Source organism: Tupaia chinensis, unplaced genomic scaffold, assembly GCF_000334495.1.
Source record: "Tupaia chinensis unplaced genomic scaffold, TupChi_1.0 Scaffold000049_1, whole genome shotgun sequence".
NCBI classification, from domain to species: domain Eukaryota; kingdom Metazoa; phylum Chordata; class Mammalia; order Scandentia; family Tupaiidae; genus Tupaia; species Tupaia belangeri.
Window position 1 is genome coordinate 424,837 of NW_006159507.1, and position 20,743 is coordinate 445,579.

Sequence of the window (20,743 nt, forward strand, 5' to 3'; positions counted from 1 at the left end):
AAGAGCGTGTCCCCATCTCACCTGAATTACATCTGCAAAGACCCTGTTTCCAGATGAGGGACTTGCTGACCTGAGTTCCTCAACTGCATTCTTTCATTTTCCAATGGCATTTAATTGCTTCTTCTCTAAGTGAGAGAGACGGAGAGGCAGTGCCCCAGCAGGCTGCTGTGACCCCTCCCGGACTCAGCCGACCCAGCGCACGGGCGCACGTGTGCTCGGTGTACAAGGAATACCAGGACCCTTGCCATGTGGGTGAGCGTCAGAGCATCACCTTTTACCACCGCACCCTGTCTGGCCCCTTCAGCTCCATGTCCTGATGTCCCTTCCTGTCCCTCAGTTCCAGATGTGCTGGGATTGTCCGCTGGCTTCTCAGCTCTTACCTGCATTATCACCTCTACCCAGAGCACAGGCTCTCAAACTCGCCTGCGCGTTAGAATTACCTGGAGAGTTATTTTAAAATGGTGCTGCCTGGCCCCACTCCGGAAACTGACTGGGTTTTCTGGGGTGCAGCCTGGGGGGGGATGCTTCTCAGGGGTCCCCCGTGATGCTCCTGTAGGGCAGAGTTTGAGAACCACTGACCAGGAGCCCTCCCCTCTCCCACCCTTCAAACATGTGGCCAGCCCCTCCTCTGGGGCCCCGGATAGGTGGCTCCTCACACAGGAAGCTGATCCCTGATTCCTCCACCCCGTTTTTATGCTCTGACAGCCTGGGCTACTTGTCCGTCTCTCCCCGATAACGGCTGGACTGGCCGGGTTTGCCGGGGACTGGCGCGTGGTGGCGATCTCTAGAACAATGGTAAATGAGGGAGGAGAGCAGAGCACCTCTGTGCTGCCAAGTGGGGGGAGAGACAGCAGCAATGAGGCAGGGTAATGCCCCCAGGTACAGATACCCCTCCTGGGAGAACCTTCCAGAACCTTCCTATGATTCTCTGAAGCTCTACCTGAGGTCTGGGGCCTTTTCCTTGCTCTGCAGATGGGCTTCCCCACCTGCTGCATTTCGGAAAACACCTAGACCAATTTTACATGCAGCCCTGCCTGCTCAGAGCCCAGAATGGAAATTCACTTTGCTTCTCGGCAGGGCTGGGGAGTAGATGTAGGGTGTGGGCTAGAAAATGCTTTTCTCACGGGCTCTTTTCTCTCTCTGTCTCTTTTGTGCCATACGTTTTTTATCGAGGTATAATTAAGATACAGTAGATTGCAAAGGTCGAAAGTGTTCGGTTCAGTGACTTTTGACAATTGCATGTACCTGCATCCCTGCCCCCGAGAACAGGTGACGGAGCTTCTCCTTCACTCCCGCAAGTCCCCCTGTGTCCCCTCCGCCCACACCTCCTCCCCAGTCCTGCACACAGAGGCAGCCGCTGTTCTGATTTCTGTCACCCTCGGTCAGTCTTCCCTGCTCGAGAACTCCACGTAACGGGGCCACACAGCGTGTCCTCCCTGGGTCCGGCTGCTTTTGCTCAGCACGTCAGGTTTGAGAGTCGCAGCTGCCGTAGCCAGCACAGGGCTCGTTCCTGTTTATTGCTGAGTGGTCTTCAGTCGTCTGACTGTCACGGTTTCTTTACCACTGACAGGCATTTGGGTGCTTTGGGTGTTAGAGATAAGCCGCTAAGAACATTCTTCAAGTCCTTTTGTGGACAAATGCTCTTATTTCTTTTGGGTAAAAACATAGGAGTGGAATTGTTGGTTATGGAGTTGAGTGACTGTTTTGATTTATGTACCCGGGAGTCTTCAAAGTCTTTGTGGAAAACACATAAAATGGAAAAGCTATGTGGGGGAAGAGTTCAAAGTTTTGTCACTAAAATAAGCCTGTGTCTAGTTGGACTTTTTCACGAACTTTTGCGATCCTCATGGTTTCGACCTCGTTTTACACCGGTACGAGAGTGTGCGAGCGTGTCGCACTCTCCACATCGTCCCGTGGTTGGTACCGTTGCAGTTCAGCCATCCGAATGAGCGTCCCATAGGGCCATGCGGTTCCCGCCTGCATTTCGCTCATAACAAATGTGGAGCCTGTTTCTGTGCCTGGTGACCGTTTGTACGTCTTCCTGGGTGAAGAGTCTTTTCAAATATTTTGCCCATTTTGAAATTGGGTTGCTCATGATTTTCTTGTTAATACACAGCAGCTCTTTAAATATTCTGGATGCGAGCTCTTTGTCAGATATATGTATTAGGAATGTTCCTTCAGTCCATGGCTTGCCTTTTTACTTTCGGAATGGCATCTTTTTATAAGTATATATGCAAAGTTCCCATCCTATTAGAGGGAGAGCGAGGCATACACAGACATCCCCTCAGGGCCTTCATGCTGGGATCCAGCCCCAGTCTCAGTGAGCCCAGGTCACAGGCACGCCTGGCATTAACGTCCATATTTTAGTTATTTATTAGTTACTTTGCCAGAGGGCACGTGCACTCACTGGACAGAGACAGGTGGGGGGGGTGAGAAGGCACCCCTCATGGAACAGTCATGCCGCTATCTCCCGGTCACCCAGAACAGTCGCGGCACAGTCTCTTCTCCCCCACCTCCCCCTCCATTCAGGATTTCAGGCACGCGTGTACACACAACCTGAGTGCTTTTCAAGCTGCTGGGTCCAGGACTCGAACTGTGCAATTGACCTCAGGTTGATTTCTTTCTTTTTTATTTTTTAAAGAATTATTTATTTAATTTTATTTATTGTTTTTCTTTCTTTCTTTCTTTCTTTCTTTCTTTCTTTCTTTCTTTCTTTCTTTCTTTCTTTCTTTCTAAATTTGCTATACGGTACATGTACTCACCAAAGAGATAAAGACAGAAAGAGAAGGAAAGTGAGAAAGCAAATCACCAGGTCCGGGATTCCAGCTGCAGTCAGCCAGGTGGGAATCTAGCACCTTAACCACCATGCCACCTGCTGGCCCCTCGGGTTGGTTTTTGTGTATGGCATGCAGTCAGGTCAAGCGCCACTGTTCTACATATGTAACCCGGCTGTGTATACGACTTTTGCTGAAGTCAAGGGCTCAGAAAGCCCGCGATGGTATCCTGCCCCTCACTCCTTCCGCCATTTCCCTCTCCTTGGCCCAGCATGGGTGAGGGGATAGTGCAACTTTACGTGGGGAAACAGAATTAGTGAGACCAGGAAAGCAAAGTATCAGCTGTGCTTTGCTTCACCAATCAGAAATGCACGTTTGCTCATCCGCCCTTGCCAGAAACCAGAAGGACTGACGTTGTTCTTGGGGGCTCCCTTAACATTCGTTCTTTTGGCCAAAACTATATTTGGAGTGCGACAGATACCATTCTAGGCTCTGGGGATTCCACTGTGAAGGAAGCAAGTCCCTGCTCTCACAGAGGTCACGGTCTAGTGGAGGAAAGAGGCAATAGATAAGTGGGCAAAGGTGGCATGTGACACAGAGCAGGGTGTCACAGTGGAAGCAGCTCGGACCATGGCTGGAGGGCTGGTGGGGCTGGACAGCACACCAGTGATCAGAGATGGCACTCTGAAGAGTCGCCATGTTACCCCTGACCCGTGTGACTGGCCCAGGTGGAGGGGCAGCAGATGCCAAGGCCGTGAGGCAGGGATAGGCTTGGGGTTTCCAGGGGACAGAAGGCAGCAGTAGAAAGTGTGTGGTGTCAGTGGGGGTGGGGAGATGGCTAGGAGGGGCGTCTGCGACAAAGCTGGGACTAAGTTTTATTCTAAGTGAAATGGGACGCCTTGGGTTCCGAGCAGGGCTGATGGGCTGTGATTTATATTTTGAAGCCCTTCGAGCATAGCACCTAGCACGTGGCAGGTGCTGCTGAGCACTGAGAGGTCGAAGGAAGGCAGGAGGGAGGTGCGAGGGCCGGACAGGGGCAGGCCAAGTTACCCTGCCCTGTGCCGAGAGCTCTCAATGCTGCTGCACGCCCTGAGAGCACCCTGGGCAGACGGGAGCAGGGAAGTCCCACAGCTGGCCTGCAGTGGCCCCGCTGGTGAAGTCACACCCTGAGTGTCACTGAGGTCTTGGGGCCATGAGGTTGAGCAATATGATGAGTGACAGATAAATGTGGGCCCCAAACTGAAAGAACAGGGGGTGTCATCTCATGGTAACTCAGAGACCAGCCGAGGGACCGCCAGAGGGCTCCAGGCAGCCTTTGACCACGCGGTGGCTGGTCATCATTCCCCGAGAGCTGCAGAGGTTTGTCATGGATGAAATCTGGGCAGAGGGAAGGTCGCAGGCCTTTGTCACCTCTGCTCTCTGAGGAGGCTTTGAAGTGGTGACCAAGAGGCCACATACAGAAACATCAGAAAAGCAGTATGAGGGGCAGGAACAGCATAGAACCTTGGTTAGAAGTATAGGTTCCCCAGGAACCAGCAGTTAGCGTAATGGCTATGTCGCTAGACTCCCACGTAGTCGACCGCGGTTCCCGTCCCGGACCCGGTGGCTTAAAACTCACGCCGGGCGCGTGTGCATGCGTGCCCAAGATCCTGGGAGGAGAATGGAGGAGAAGGGATTGTGGTGTGACCATCCCCCCTGGGGGGTGATTTCTCACTTTCTGTCTCTATGTCTCCATCTGTCTGTCTGGCGAGCGCATGCACCCTACAGTGAAAATCTCTCCAAAAAAAAAGAAGTATAGGTTCCCCAGCAGTTGGAGTAATGGCTATGTCGCTGGACTCCCATGTAGCCTACTGTGGTTCGAGTCCTGGGTCCAGTGGCTTAAACTCACGCCAGGGCGTGTGTGTGCATGCCCAGGATCCTGAGTGGAGGAGAAGGGATTGTAGTGTGGCCGTCCCCCCGGAGGGGTGATTTCTCGTGTTCTGTCTCTCTTTCTGTCTCTGTCTTTTTGGCGAGCACATGCGCCCTAGAGCAGAAACCTCTCCATAAGAACCCAAAAAAAAAAAAAAAAAAAAAAAGTACGGGCTCTGGAGGTGATGACATGGGTTCAAACCCTGCCTTCTCTATTTTATTGAGTCATCAGAAAAGCCATGACATATTTTTCTATGCAAAAATGCGTCATGACTTTTCTGACGGCCTGATAGCTGCTTAGTCTTGAGGAAGGTGCGTAATCATCTGTGCCTCAGTTTTCTCATCTGTAAAATAGGGTGATAATAGTCCTGTACCCATTGTCATGGAAGCTCAGTGGATGTGTGGATGTCAGTGCCAGCTGTGATCACGATAGGATGCCCAAACGCCTCTCTTGTGGGGTCCCAGTCTGGGCAGATTTCATTCTCCTGCTAGCAGCCCTTCCTCTGCAGAGCAGACTACACGCCCGGCCTGCTGCCCTCACCTGCCACCCCATCACTGTTGGGAAACCATAGCCCCGCACTGATAGCTGGTGTGGGAGTCACCAAAACCCCTTTGTTTCAGGTGAGCAGCAACAAGCTCCCCACCCCCTGCACAGAAAGAACCCAGATGCTTATCGACTGGCAGAGTAGGCCGGCCGGGGAGCAGCTGCAGGGAAGTTGGGTTTTTGGGGAGCCCGTGTTTGGGCTGGCTTTTCCTTTGGTTGATATGGTTACTTGGCTGGCCCTTTGCCGAGCATTCGTGTGGGAGCAGAGACAGCAAAGCTGTGCTTTATGGAACACCTACGGCGTGCCCACAAACTCCTCTACACACATGGACTTCAAAACGTTCATAGAAAAGGGAAATTAAAGTACACGTTTATTTGGGGGCAGATAATTTTTTTGAAATCTAGGTGTAGTTTTTTCATAATTCTTATTTTCCACAAACTTCTCAAAGACTGGCGTATGAACTTGTGTCCGTCCTCCCTACGACCTCAGGAGGCCCGTCCAAAAGGCTCACTCCATTCGTGCACCGTGAAATACCTGCTGAGCCCTGACATGTGCCAGTGACCGGGGCTGTCATGTCCTCACGGAATGCAGGTTCTAGCAGAGTGCGGATCAGAAAGGGCAAGTCTCGGGACCAGCAGATGGCGTAATGGTTACGTCACTGGACTCCCATGTAGTCGACCGTGATTCAAGTCTCAGACCTGGAAGTTTAATACCGACCCTGGGCACATGTGCGTGTGTGTCCAAGATCCCAAGAGGAGAACGGGGTGTGTGTGTGTGTGTGTGTGTGTGTGTATTGCGGCATGGCTACCCCCCCGGGGGGTGGGGGGTGGTTTCTTGCTTTCTGTCTCTCTGTCTCTCCTGAGAGTACACGTGCCATATAGCAAAAATCTCTCTCTTAATAAAAGGACAAGTCACTTGCTGTAGTCACACAGCTTACCGGGAAAGAGGGAAAGAACTTGGGTTAAAGTCCATGCTCTGTTCTGTCCGGGCCACCTGGGTCCCTCAGCAGCCAGGGAGCTGTTCTGTCAGTTCCTGGAGCCTCAGGGCGGGCCTTGCTGCCTGGAGATACCTGGGGGTATTCCTGAGGGGATGGCTGCTGGTCCTTTGAAGTGGCCGGGTGATGATCTGATCAGGAGGGAAACACGGCAGCCCCTTCTCTGTCCCTAGTGTGTGTGGCTTGGCTGAGACAAGACATACCCGCCTCACAAAGTAGGTGCTCCTCCATTCTCTGAGACAGCCAAGGCCCCCTAAGGTCCCCAGCTAGAATGTGGTCCCTGCACTGCGGAGTTTGCGCACTTGTGCACACATGCTGGGAATGGCGATGGGCCCCTCAGAGGAGAGTCCTGATTATGGCAGAACTAGGTCCTTCTGTCCCCTTCACACTTTCCAGGGAAGACCCAGGGAACAACCAGAGTAGAGGCCGAGAGGCCTGTCTGGTGGCCCTATGCAAGCCCCTCCCACATGAGGCCTGAATCAGCACTACATCCAGGGCCAAGCCAGGCCTCGCCAGGTCAGCTTCACAGCCAAGGACAGGGGCCTGATACGGAGAGAAGAACTTGCAGTGGTCAGAGTGCTGAGGCCAGGGGCAGCCAGTGCTTAGGTTGGAATAATGACTGGGAAGGATGGAGAACCCTTGTCTGGGCTGGCATGGGGACTTTCTCAGGGCATGCTTCCCCATGTCACTGAAAAGGGACCCCCTGGTGCAGTGGAGTCCATAGTCTGGGGTCCCATCCCTCCTGTCCACCTTACTAAGCTGTGAGCTCTCAAGCATGTCCCTTTTCCTCCGGGAGCCTCAGTGTCCTCGACTCCAGAGGAAGAGGTCCTGATTTGTGCTCTGGGGACGCTTAGCAATGAACATGAACACACTGAGGCCTGACGAGGTGCCGTCACTTCCAGGGTTAACCCCCTCGGTCTGCAAGGCAGCCCTCTGCGGTTGGTGCTGGGATTATTCCTGTGTTGCAGGGGAGAAACCGACACACAGAGGTTCGCTCGCCCAGCGTCCCAAAGCTCCGACATCCCCAAGCTGGACTTGAAGCTCGGGCTATCACACAGCAGCATCTTCATTTTCCCATGACCCTAAATTGCCTCATGATGAGTGTTCATAACATAAACAAAGATATCTATATGAGGGCTGGAATCCCAGGGGCTCCCTGCAGCAGCTGTGAGGAGCAGAACTCGCACCCTCTGCGGGAGTGCATTTCCCCAGCTGGCCTTTCCTGCCCTCCTCCTCAGGCTTTGGGTTGCAGTCCTTGGCCACCCGACCTTGGGCCTGCGGAATTGCAGACTTTCAGGCGATAACGGCCCTCTCAGGACACCATGGAGGCCCCGGCTGGTGTGAATTTCCCCCTTGAGCCTCTGCAGTGGCTGCTGCTCGTCCAAGTCAGCCTGTGGCTAGTGAAAGTGAGCATCAAGCCAGATTCTTCGCCAATAGCACCCTGTTGCTGCAGGGGGCATACAATTCGGGAGTCCCAAGCTGCTTTATGATGGGCCAGAGTCCAGGACAGGAGGGAAACCTGGGCATGTCACTTTGTGACGCTTCATGCTGGAGCAGAGGTTAAGGCCTCGCCCACAGGCCAGACCCAGGCTCCTGGGATGGCTTTAAAACTGAGGTCCTTGGTTTGCCAAGAAAACTGTGAGGCTGTGGGGTCTGGACCCCCGGAACCTCTAAATGAATGAAAAGCTGAATGGAAGTAGGTGGGGGCTGATAGGCGTGGTAGGGATCCTGGGAGGGCCAGGGCCTCCTGAGAGCCCTCCCCAGCGGCCTCCCTGTGTCACCCCAATTAGCCTTAGGGGATGGACTTGCGTCAGAGCCCAGGAGAGAAGTGCACCCCAGGAGGGCAGTCTCGGTTGCTGTTGGTCTCTCCTCAGTTCCTCCTTCTGAGGTTAATTGAAGTTGTTGCTTTGCCTCTGGGCTCCCTGAGGACTGGGGCCTGCCCGGAGGAGTTCCCCCTGTCCTCAGGTGGCCTCTTCAGTGTGGAACTTGGCTCTTAAACAAATGTGTGTAGCAAGTCACCTAGAAAGATTGCTGAAATGCCAATGTCCTGCTTGTGCCTGAGAGACTGAGCACCCCGATTGGGGGCTGACCTGGGCTTCTGCATTTTTACCAAGCACCTCCCAACCAGGCGATTCTGCTCCAGGTGGCCTGCGCAGCAGGGTCAAGAAACCTGGGCTCGGGAACCAGCAGTTAGCGTAATGGCTATGTCGCTGGACTCCCACGTAGTCGACCGCGGTTCGTGTCCCGGACCCGGTGGCTTAAAACTCACGCCGGGCGCGTGTGCATGCATGCCCAAGATCCTGGGAGGAGAATGGAGGAGAAGGGATTGCGGCGTGACCATCCCCCCTGGGGGGTGATTTCTCGCTTTCTGTCTCTATGTCTCTCTCTGTCTGTCTGGCGAGCGCACGCGCCCTACAGTGAAAATCTCTCCAAAAAAAAAAAAAAAAGAAACCTGGGCTCTGGCTCAGGGACCTGCCAAGGACAGTGACAATAGAGGTCATTTGTAGAAGAGTTTGGATGTGGTCAGTGTGGACATGGTGAACGGTCTCATCTAAGAGAGCGGCGTTTAGCCTGCGGTGACCCTGGGGTCACTGTACGACCCGGCGGGCCAGTATTTACCAAGCCAGATAGCTAATGACTGTGAAGACTGTAGTTTGTTTCTTCAGCTGTCACTGTGTGCTAGGGACAGGCTCAGTATTTCTGTCTTACATTAGAGAGTGCCTTTTAGTGTGGAGAAATATACATCACAGGAAGCGTACCACTGTGTAATCACTTTAATATGTCCGACTCGGGCATGAAGTGCATTCACAGTGCTGTACAATCAGCACCACTACCCAGTTCCAAAGAGAAACCTCACACCCACACTTAGTCACTCGCCACCCCAGTCCCAGTGATCATCAACCTGCTTTCTGTCTGCAATTTCTCTCCCTTTTGGACATTTTGGACCATGTAAATGGTCATACAACAGGTGACCTTTGGGACTATCTCCTTTCACTGAGCATCATGTTTTCCAATGTCATCCATGTTGTGGCATGTCTTAGTACTCTGTTCCTTTTTATGGCTGAGTAATATTCTGTATGGATATACCACATTTTGTTTATCCATTTAGCCATTGATGGACATTCGGGTTGATAGCAGATATTTTACCACCTCGTACTGACTGTGTCTGCAGACTTATACAAGGTTCTCTTGTGCTGCTTGAAGCAGGCCCAGGAGGGCAAGTGCTGTCCTGATTTGACAGAGGCATCTGTGACTCAGAGAGGGGCAGTGACTTCCCTAGGATCACACAGCAGTAAGGTTGCAGATATAGAACTCAAAACCATGGCTTTCTGACCCCCGAGCCCAAACATCAGATAGCTGTGTCCCCTCCCACTCTCAGGTTGCTACATACCCTGCAGAGGACAATTTCATAGCTCAAAGCTGGCTGCACCTCCCTGGAATTATCTCAGGATTGTTTAGGAAAAAAAAAATCTTGGGGCCAGCACACGGCATAGTGGTTAAAGCGCTGGACTCCCACATGGCTGACCGCAGTATGAGTTCTGGACGTGGCAGCTTGAAACTCATGCCGGTGTGTGTGCGTGCATGCCCAAGCTCCCGAGAGGAGAATAGAGGAAAAGGCATTGCGGTGTGGCCATCACCCCGGGGGGGTGATTTCTTGCTTTCTATTTGTCTGTCTCTCTGGCCAGTGCATATGCCTTGTCGCAAAAATTTCTCAACCTCCCCCCTGAAAAACAAAACAATTTTCACTCTCAGACCATTTAAGTCAGAATCTCTACAACCATCATTTTCAATCAGGTGTAGGCTCTGTATCCCTCTGACCCAGGGGACACTTAGCCATGTCTAGGGGCATTTTTTTTTAAAAGAATTGTTTTCTTTAATTTTGTTTTTCATTATTATTATTACTTAATTTGACCAGAGAGAGAGAAAGAAAGTGAGACAGCAAGCCTCCAGGTCTGGGACTTGAACCATGGTCGGCCATGGGGAGTCTAGAACCTTAACTACTGTGCCACCTGCCAGCCCCTGGAGACAGTTTGCATTGTTATGGGAGTGGTGGGCACTATTGGCATCTAGCAGGTGGAAGCTGGGGATGGTGGGCAGGGTATCCCACAGAGCACAGGACAGCCCCCACTGGAGAAAGATCCAGTCCAGATGTCAGAGGTGCTGAGACTGACTAACCCTGTCCTGGGATTAGGGCCTGAGTGTCACTACTTTTGAAACTTCCCAGCTGCCTCTAGTGGGCAGGCAGGGCTAAGTGATGCCTCTCAAAGCTGATAGTACATCAGGATGGACTGACGCTTGTTCAGCTGCAGGTTCAGGCTCCATGGGTCTGGGGTGGGGCCGGAGATTCTGCGCTTGGAATCTGCTTCCTGGTGGTGGTGCTGATGCCCTGAGCCACACTGTGAGCTGAGAGACTAGAGGATGAATGAACACTTACAGGGAGCTGGACCACGCTCTCATTGTTTTCTCTTTCCATCTCTTCACATTTTCATTTAAAAGGTTGTCTTTCTTCAGTAAGGAGGTAGGACGTGCAAAACTAGTGAAGGCTGAATAGGTTGGTTGCATAAGATGGTGAGGTTTTGAAAGCGCGATGGTGTGGTCACTCCGGGAAGCAGACGAGCTGCAGTCCCAGCAGAGCACAGTGGCTCCCCGAGCACTGCCTGGCCAGCCTCCCACCCCATTCTGGGAGCTCGCGGCTCGTCCAGGCCCCGCCTGGCTTGGCTGCACGCCCGTGGCCAGCTTGCCCAGTAGCGATGACTCAGGCTTTCCACCTGTAAAATGGGAGGGATGACTCTTCCCACCACCTCCCCACCCATTTCCAGGGCCACAAGCCCCGACTGCCCCCAACTTCATCAAAGGCAGATCTTAAAAGCCAGGACCTGCGGCTGCTGTTTTCACTGCTAATAAATCTCCATTCGTGGCAGTTCAATTAGGAAGTCGTCACAGAACTCCAATATTGAAAGAAAGAATTAATAACCCAGCCCATGTGGGAGAAATTAGCAGCTTCTGCAGAGAGGCCTTTTTAATATAGCCTTGTAACCAGCAGCTCCTTGGAACAGCACTGGTCTCTGGGAACAGTGAGCCTGGGCTGAGCTGGGGTGGGAACGCCCGTCGGGGTGGGGGCGGGTTATTGCAAGTTGCTGGGTTGCATGTTCAAGGCGAAATGTGTGGAAGCCTCTGCCTGGTGCATGACAGACTCCTGCAATGTTGCCAAGTGCACTGTTGCTCTGTCAATATGGCCCAGCAGCCCTGGGGTTTTAGAGAGATGCCTGGTTGCTTGGAGGCCCAGGCAGGACAGGAGGGAAGGGTTAGGTTTGGGGCCTTAGGCCGCTGCTCCAACTCCTGGATGGGGAGGTCCACAGGCCCATGGCATGGAAAGGGCTGGCCCTCCGCCCAGTTCTCTGTGCTCTGGGAACAATGCCAGGAGCTCAGATTGACTCACCCGATGGGAGGGCCCAGCCTCTTGGCCCAGCCTCTTGGCCCAGCTGTGAAGGCAAGGCCTGAGGAGGTGGGGCCCAGGCTGGGGCTAGTGCTGGCCTGGGGCTAGGGCCTGTTTCTCACCTGGCCAGAGAAGGTGGCTGGAGAGGGTCTTCATTCTTTCCTATAGCTGGTGGCTGGCTGGTAGCCTTTGGCAAAGAGGTGGGGCTCTGGAGCAGGACAAACCTGCCTTTGAGGTTTCACATGTAAGCCTTGCCATGTACCTTGGCCTGACTTCTCCCAGCTGCAGTTTTCTCCCTCTCAGGGTGAATAATGGTAATACTTCCTTCCTCAGGAGGTTGCTGTGAGCACTCAAGTGTATCATCCTGGTGAAGTGCTTGGCAGAGGCCTGACCTGCTCCTCCACCTCTCATACATTACGCATGAGGATGAGGACGAGGACGTAGCAAATAGGTCTATACAGAGACAGAAAGAGAAGAGCTGCATCCGCATCAGTCCCTCCACACTGGCCCCTCCAGCTGTTCACCATCTCCCCACCTCAGGCCCCTCCGGCTAAGTCCTGGCACTATTCCTGGCAGGAGGCTGAGGGAAGCCCTACCTTTCTCGGGTTTCCATTCTAGTGGGAGGTGTGACAAAAGTGATAAGCCAATAAACGTTACATGTAATGTATCCCAAAATGAAAAGTTCTATGAAGGAAAGCAAAGCAGGATAGCGGTGAGAGATGATAGACAGACAGACAGGCAGACAGACAGATGGGATTAGGCTCTATTATTTCAAGAGTAGGTAGGAGAGGGTAGATGGAGTTAAGGAAGCTGCTCAGAGGAGGTGAATTCTGAGTAGAAACCTGCAAGAGGTGAGGAAGGGAGCCATGTTGGGACCAGCAGTTGGGTAATGACTATGTCGCTGGACTCCCATGTAGTCGACCGCAGTTCGAGTCCTGGACCCAGTGGCTTAAACTCATGCCAGGCACATGTGTGTACATGCCCAAGATCCCGAGAGGAGAATAGAGGAGAAGGGATTGCGGTGTGGCCATCTTTCCTGGGGGGTAAATTCTCACTTTCTGTCTCTCTCTTTCTGGAGAGTGCATGCACCCTATAGCAAAAACCTCCCCCCCCAAAAAAAAATAAATAAAAAAGGGAAGGGAGTCATGCAAGTAGTCAGGGAGGAGAGGGACTAGAAAGTGTGAATACTCGAAACTAGGTTTGTGCTGAGTCTGAGACTGCGAGAATGTTCTAGAAGTGTTCTGGAGCTTAGTGAATGAAGGGACTGTGGGGAGAAAATGAGGTCATGGGAGCAGATCATGGTGTCTTAAAGACCACATTAAATATTGCAGATGAATTACAAAGTAAAGAAGTCTAAACCTCAGGAACCAGGCCCTAAGTTTGGCAATGCATGGTGCCTTCAAGTCTTTTTTATTTATCTATCTATCTATCTATCTATCTATTTATTTATTTGCCAGAGGACACATACAGTTGCCAGAGAAGTAGAGGGTTGAATACACTGCTCCACAGTGAGGCATGATCACACCATAAGGCATGATCACACTCTTTTCCTCCTTCTCGCCTTGTTTTCAGGATTTTGCACATGTACACACATGTGCCTGGCATGTTTTTCAAGCCTGGGGCTTGAACTCCAAGGTCGGCTATGTGGGATCCAATTCCCTTAACCACCAGGCCACAGGTTGGCCCAGATGCCTTTAAGTTTTAGCTAGCTTGAAATGGAGAAGGAGAGAGTACACTTTAACAAAGGAAACTTATGAAAAAGTTGACTTGCCCTCAGTTTATTGAAAAAAGAAAGAAAAGAAAATGTTGAATTCTCAATCAGCTGTTTTATATAGAAGAAGAGGCATCTGTTCCTTAATTTATGAAAACAAAACAAGTTAGAACAAAATTTGCTCAAATCACTTAGGGCACTTCAACAAAGACATAATATTTGTGGAAATACAGTTGTCAGGGGCAATGGTTCCACATTTATGATGACAACAGGTGACAATGGTAGGCAGAGCATATTGTATCTCATTTTCATAAAATCAGACTGCTCCTTTTGAGCAGAGATTTCCCATCACGTTAATTTCTTTTTCTCTTGCCCTCAGCTCAGCGATCCGCCCACGAGCTGCCCATGGTGGAAAGACAAGACATCGACAGCTGCCTGGTCTACGGGGGCCAGCAAATGATCCTCACTGGGCAGAACTTCACGGCTGAGTCCAAAGTTGTGTTTACTGAGAAGACCACAGGTCAGTGGTTTTTTTGAGCTCTTTGTCCTCTGGAGCCATAGAAGGTGACCATCTCTTTTTTTTACACACATTGATTTGAGGAATGGATCTCATTATGTAGAGTTTTATACCCTGCACTTTTTACTCACTGTGTCTTCAGTGATTATGACAGATGCATAGCTTACCATTGCATGCCATATTTCAACTGACCCTGAGTTCTTTTGATCACTACTAAGCTTATCTACTACCATAAAACTCTTTTTATTATTTTTTTTCCACGCAGAAAGGCCAGCTTTTTAAATGTTTTACTAGTATTGAGAAGGAAGGCTGCATAGTATGGTGATTAATCATGTATGCTCTGGCCCTGAATTTCCTGGGTTCAAATCCTGCTTGTTCAATCTGTGGTCTTAGGCAAATTACCTAACTTTGTGTGTCTCAATTTCCCCTTGTGTAGAATGATAATAATGAGTTTTGACCCTGTGGGATTGTCACAAAGGTTAAAAAGCTTAATACATATGAAGTAGGTATAATAGCACTAGGTAAAATAATAATAAGTTATACAGATGAGGAAACTGTTGCCCAGAGGGGTGGCCATGGGATGAAGAGTCCATAGATGTTCAGTCACATAGTAAATGCTTGATAAATGTTAGCTAATACGATTTGTTATTGCTATGGCCAGTAGAAGCTGTACTTCGAGTACTGTACAACCATTCTGTTTTTCCTCACTTTCAGTGCGATAAATATTCAGTAAATTACATGAGATTTGCAACAGTTGATTAAAAAGTAGGGTTTGTGTTAGGTGATTTTGCTCATCTGTAGGCCACTGTAAGTGTACGTGTTGTGAGCATGTTTAAAGCAGGGCGGGCTATGATAGTCAGGTAGGTGCATTAAATACATTTTCACCTTAGGGTATTTTCAACTTATGATGGGTGTATTGGGAAGTAACTTCAACATAAGTCAAAGAGCATCTGTATCTTGATAAGTTTGGGGAGAGGCACATTTTTCAACTGGCAGGCCAGCATATAATACTCTCTATGGCAAGAATTTGCTAGACTCTCATGAGTTGGAGAGCAAATTGATATCCCTGGTTAGCACTGGGAAGTGTGTTTGGATGAGTAGAAAGAGACCAGAATAGAGAGGTCTCCCAGTGCCAGGAAGAGACCTGGTCTTGGTTTGATCTGGGAATGTGTAAGGTCATAGGAAGTCATTTTGGGTTCTTGAGTAGGAGAGTGACATGAAATGCAAATGACCAAGTAGAACAGCCTCCCCAGCTTTGATGCATCTCCAGGACCGGGAGGTCACCCTGGGACTTTCTGTTAACACTCACAAGAAGCACGTGGCTTTCAAGTACCTTATTGGTAGAGGAAAAAACTGCTAATAAGATAGAAGCATCTTCTCAAGTGGGCAGATGTTGGCAGAGGCCCAGGTGGGCTGAGGCTCATAAGTGAGGGTAGGGTCACAGAGTGATTTCGGGCCAGGTCACTCCAAGTTCTTCATGGAGGTAGGAGCCAGCCACCAGCTTCCTGGTATCCTGAGAGCTCACTTACTTTGAAGCTCCCAAGGGCATCAGTTAAGTAATCACTGAATGAATGAATGAATGAATGATGGTGGGAAGGAATGGGCAAATAGGAAATGAATAACATTTACTCCCTAGCTTCTCTTCTCTTAATTTCTGAAGCAATTTCACACATTTACTCTGTGAAGTCTGGAAAACCCAGGGCTTGCTTCAACTTTGAGTCTAGAGTGTTATGAAAGTATTGTGTTGTCGGAAAAGTCATGATGTGTTTTTTTCTATGCAAAAAAATGCAAATGACCAAGTAGAACAGCCTCCCCAGCTTTGATGCATCTCCAGGACCGGGAGGTCACCCTGGGACTTTCTGTTAACACTCACAAGAAGCACGTGGCTTTCAAGTACCTTATTGGTAGAGGAAAAAACTGCTAATAAGATAGAAGCATCTTCTCAAGTGGGCAGATGTTGGCAGAGGCCCAGGTGGGCTGAGGCTCATAAGTGAGGGTAGGGTCACAGAGTGATTTCGGGCCAGGTCACTCCAAGTTCTTCATGGAGGTAGGAGCCAGCCACCAGCTTCCTGGTATCCTGAGAGCTCACTTACTTTGAAGCTCCCAAGGGCATCAGTTAAGTAATCACTGAATGAATGAATGAATGAATGATGGTGGGAAGGAATGGGCAAATAGGAAATGAATAACATTTACTCCCTAGCTTCTCTTCTCTTAATTTCTGAAGCAATTTCACACATTTACTCTGTGAAGTCTGGAAAACCCAGGGCTTGCTTCAACTTTGAGTCTAGAGTGTTATGAAAGTATTGTGTTGTCGGAAAAGTCATGATGTGTTTTTTTCTATGCAAAAATGCATCATGACTTTTCCGACGACCCAATAATAACAGTTCCTCTTATTGGACATCAACTGTGGGGGTGTCTTTTGTGGTGACTTTCCACAAGCCACCTCAGCTAATGGACACCTGTGGGAGGCAGGGCAGGAGGCATACCCAGAGCACTATTCATTTGTTCAACCTCCCTGGGCCTTGGTTTCCCTTCTGTAAATTGAATTAAGCGCACATAAGCAGAGCGTGTGGCGTGACTTTAAGTCTTCCAGTATTATCATCGCTCAGGCCATGAGCATTGCCTCTGACACTAGCAGGGGCTGGGTAAGCTTTGGGAGGCTGTAAGCTGTATAGGCTCTGGGGTCAAGTGGTCCGGGTTCAAATCCCTCATCTGCATTTAGTAGCTGTGTTATCCTGAGTAAGTTACTTCACCTCTCTGAGCCAATATTTCTTCTTTTATAAAATACAGATGATGATTTAGTTCTCTCAGGAGGTGAGGAGATGAAATGAGATCACACAGGTTAGGCTGTTCACATAGGGCTTGGCAGATTGGAAATGCTCATTAAAGGTTAGCTTTTTTATTATCATATCATGGCTGTGGAGGGACAAAGATGAGTAAGATTTTATCTCGTGGAACTAAGAGACATTAAAGAATAATAAGTAATAATAATAAATGGTGCCAGGCATTGGCCTAAGCACTTTATGTGTATTAACTAATTTGATTCCTCATGACAACCCTCCAAAATAGACTGTTCTCCCAATTTTACTAATGAGAAACTGAGCACAGAGATGTTAAACATCTTAGTGAAGACCACACAGCTGTAAATGGTAATAATGGGATTTGATCCTAGGCAGCTATTCTACTCTGAAAAAGCTTAGAACCAGGCCGATTTGCTTGGAAACCCTTCAGTTTCTCTGAGTCATGACTCAAACCATTTGGTGGTGACAGAGACCCTTGGATTCTGTAGAGGGTGGCCCGAGAGGATCCACTTCAGCTTTTTCATGCCTAACTGAAGACTCCTAGGTGTGAGTGCAGGTCCTGGACTGATGACAACAGACAGGGAGGGCCATGGGATACACCTCTGAGTCTCCGAGAAGGGGTGGGCTTCCCCGTGTGGGGGGTCTGGCTCAGTTGTTGGGGACCAGGGGGCTCACCTTGAATTTGCAGACACTGGTCCTGCTCTTTTGACCCCGTCAGCTCGCCCTCCCGAAGCCCTGCAGCCTGGACCGCCTTCTGCAGGGGGAATCCCTGTTGCTCAACTTCTTTTTTCCAAAATGCATTGCTGTTCCCATCTCCATGGACATTTGGCCAGCGAGAGCCCTGTGGGGTGGGGAGGAACAGCTGAAGTTTTCCGAGGAAGGGGAATCCCAGCTGTTTCTCACATTAAGAAAAGGTGACAGCCTCTGGGCTAATCTTAGCCCCGGGGTTTGGTCATCGGCACCACCATTCCCAGCGTTCTTTTTATAGCTGTCGACTAAAATGGAATTGGCAGTTAGCACTCCGGCAAGATGACAAGTTGAAGAACGTGGAAAAACAGTAGGAGAGGGACAGCGTGGTGTTTCTTAAGTTAGAAAAGCTTGGTGTTTTGGAAAACGGTATCTTATTTATAGCAGCAGTAATAATAACGGTTATGATGTTATTTTTGTTTCTATTTTTAATTATTTTCATGATTTACCAGAGTGTGTGTGTGATCCGACGGGTCCCCTTTCTGGTCTCAGCTTTTCTCTGATGCTCGCCTTCTCACTTGGCGACGGTGACACCATCTTCATCTGTCCTCAGACCCCCACACTTGTTCTGTCTCGGGATCTGTGCTCTGGCTGTCGGCTCGTGTATGTGTACATTTTACACCAGAGGGCACATGCATATGCATGAGAGAAAGAGAGAGACATGCCCCCGGCCCAGGCCTGGTCATGCCACAATCCTTTTCCCCCCAGTTTTCCTCACCTTAAGATCCTGGGCATGTGTGCACCCGGCATGTTTTTCAAGCCCCCAGGGCCCCTGGTTGGCTATGTGAATTCTCCTTCCCCTGTGCAATGCTTAATCACAGCGCTGTCTGCGGGCCCTGCTGTTTGTTCTTAGCATATGTCGCCACCACTTCTCTTCCTGTACTGCACGTCTAAGCTCCAAGGGCCACGTTCCCACTGAGGCCTTTTTTCTTTACCTTTTTTTTGAGAAAGATATTTGCTATAGAGCATGTGTGCTCACTGGAGAGAGAAAGAGAGACAGAAAGAGAGAAAGCAATAAATCGCCTGCCCCTGCCATGTGCGAGTCCAGTGCCTTAACCACTGCAGCACCTGCTGGCCCCAGTGAGGCCTTCTTTGTCCATCTTCTTTAACCCGCCCAGCCCTGTCTCCTTCTGCTCTGCTTTCTTGGTAACGCTCAGCACTGCCGAAATGATCTTGTCGATTTGTTTACTCATTTATTATTGGATCACCCACCCTGAACTTTTGTTTGTTTCTCAAGAGGAGGTGTTTGCTGCTGTACCCTCAGCATCTAGAACAGTCCTGAGCACATAGTAGGGGCTTATTCATATTCTCAAATGGATGCATCCTCTCCTGGAGTTCTAGCCCTGAGAGGCAGACAACACGGTCCCCATTTTACAGACGAGAGAGCTGAGGCTCAGAGGGGTCAGCTGTGGGTTCCAGGTCGACCCACAGCTGGTGACAAAAACTAGAATCCCCAGGCAGCATTTGTCATCAGCTGAGGAGTGACTTCTCCAGTTACATCACCAAGCACAGAAAGAAAGCAAACAGAACAATTAGGGTCCTTCCTATTTATCATCTCAGCCATTGCTGAAAAGCCATTTAGATGCTTTCTGAAATTTAAAAAATGCATAACCTTTCAGGCAGAGTTCACCCGGGGAAGTCCAGGCTGTTCCTGACTTCAGCTGAGAACCCTGGCTCCCGGCCACTGGGCCTCAGGCAGACTTGGGGGTCCCAGCAAAACATTGCAAAACAGGAAAAAATCTAAGGACACCAAAATAAAAGTGATGTGGCAGCGGAAACGTGGTTGCCATGGCTTTAAGCGACTCGCCGCGCCTGGGCGGGATCCAATGTTTTGGAAGGTTCCTCCACATGACACAGGGCTTTGGAATTTTTCATCTGGTAAATCCTTCTTGATTCAGGCCCCTGGCCCCGGCCAAGGAGCTCCTTGGCTCCCGGTGGCCTGCGGGGGTGGACGTTGGACACTGGCCTGCATGGGATTACTCAGCTTTGAAACTTAAATTGTTTGAAGAGAGTTTTTGTTTTGTTGTGTTGGAGGATTTTCTTGGAACCATCTGATGGCAGAAGCTCCCATCACCTGTCGAGAGGGCAAACTGAGTTTTTAGAAAGGAGGCGTGGGTGGTGGAATTCCCTTTTTCCCACTGAATCATCGTATCCTGATATGACTCATTTTATTACTAGGAGGTCCCCAAAGGTTGTATTTTGAGCTTTGTTTAATAAATATAAAGGCATGTGCTTAATTTTTTCTTTCTAAATGAGGTATTTTTCCATAAATTAGTAGCCTGGGAAAATTGGAGCCTCCGTAGAGAAGACACCTCCCACCCCACCTGTTTCTCTCTCGGCCTGGTTGGGCTGGTCTGGAGAGGTGTTCTGTGAAACAATAGACCAGGATAGGGATCTTACTTGATTGGGCTTCCCTCTGGGAAATGTTGGGCTCCAGGCTGGGCTGGGGCATGACGAAGGCTCTGAAACCTTTGCCCCCACTGACTCATGTCCACAGCGTCATTGGCTTCTAGGGCTGGAGACCACCTCTTACCCACAGCGTGGCCAACACAGAGTTTTCCTCCAGGGACAGAGGCCAGATCCCAGCTCCAAAATCCCACACGAGATAGAGAAAATGGTCTCATTTTCAGAGAGCTAAATATCTGGCCAGACTTCCCCTGGCCCTGGAGAACAGGGACTTGGGTGGGAGAACCCTGCAGTTAGTTCTGTCCAGATGCCTAGGAAGGGTACCACAGAGCAGCGGGTGTTCTGATGAGCGGGGGTCCGAGTATCGCTCCTAGCCCGAATCGTTCCCAGTGCCCTCGGGTGGGTGTAATTTGCAGCCGCAGCCTGGATGGTGGCTTGTCCAGAGGACTCGGTCTGCAGTCTGGTGTGGCCTGGTGCTGTGAGGAATTGGTCTCCCCAATCCTTATGATGAGGTTAGTGTTGTTTTAGCAATAAAAGGAGGTCAAGGGAATGAAAGTGTCAGGCACTTAGTAGGGCTCAGAAAAACGTGTCCCGCTCCTGGCGAGAAGGCAGGGTCATGCCGGTTTGTGCCCGGGAAGGTCCTTCCTGCAGAGGTGAACCTCCTCTCCTCACCCCAGAGCCTTCTGAGGCCTGGAATCCTGGCCTGATGGGCCATTTTACAGACGGGCAGGCTGAGGCACACCGTGTGGTTGACACTTCCTCGAGGTGGCAGTTTGTCAGTGGGGGCTGGGGCCCAAACCCCAGTTTCCTGGTTCCCAGGGTGACTGGCTGGCTGTCTGAAAGGCGTTAGGGTTCTCTGCAGATGGTGGCTCAGCACTGAGAAGAGCTGGACTGGGGCTGGGG

General features: G+C 50.3%; 1 protein-coding gene across 5 annotated transcripts in view; it reads left to right on the forward strand.

The window, feature by feature from the left end:
- Positions 1-20,743, forward strand: part of NFATC2 (nuclear factor of activated T cells 2) — a 181,831-nt gene that overhangs the window by 98,422 nt on the left and 62,666 nt on the right. For all 5 annotated transcript variants that reach the window (XM_014591178.2, XM_027775060.1, XM_006141262.3 and 2 more), the window contains one exon: positions 13,749-13,889. In XM_014591178.2, the coding sequence (XP_014446664.1) occupies positions 13,749-13,889 (141 nt within the window). The remainder of the gene's footprint in view (positions 1-13,748; positions 13,890-20,743) is intronic.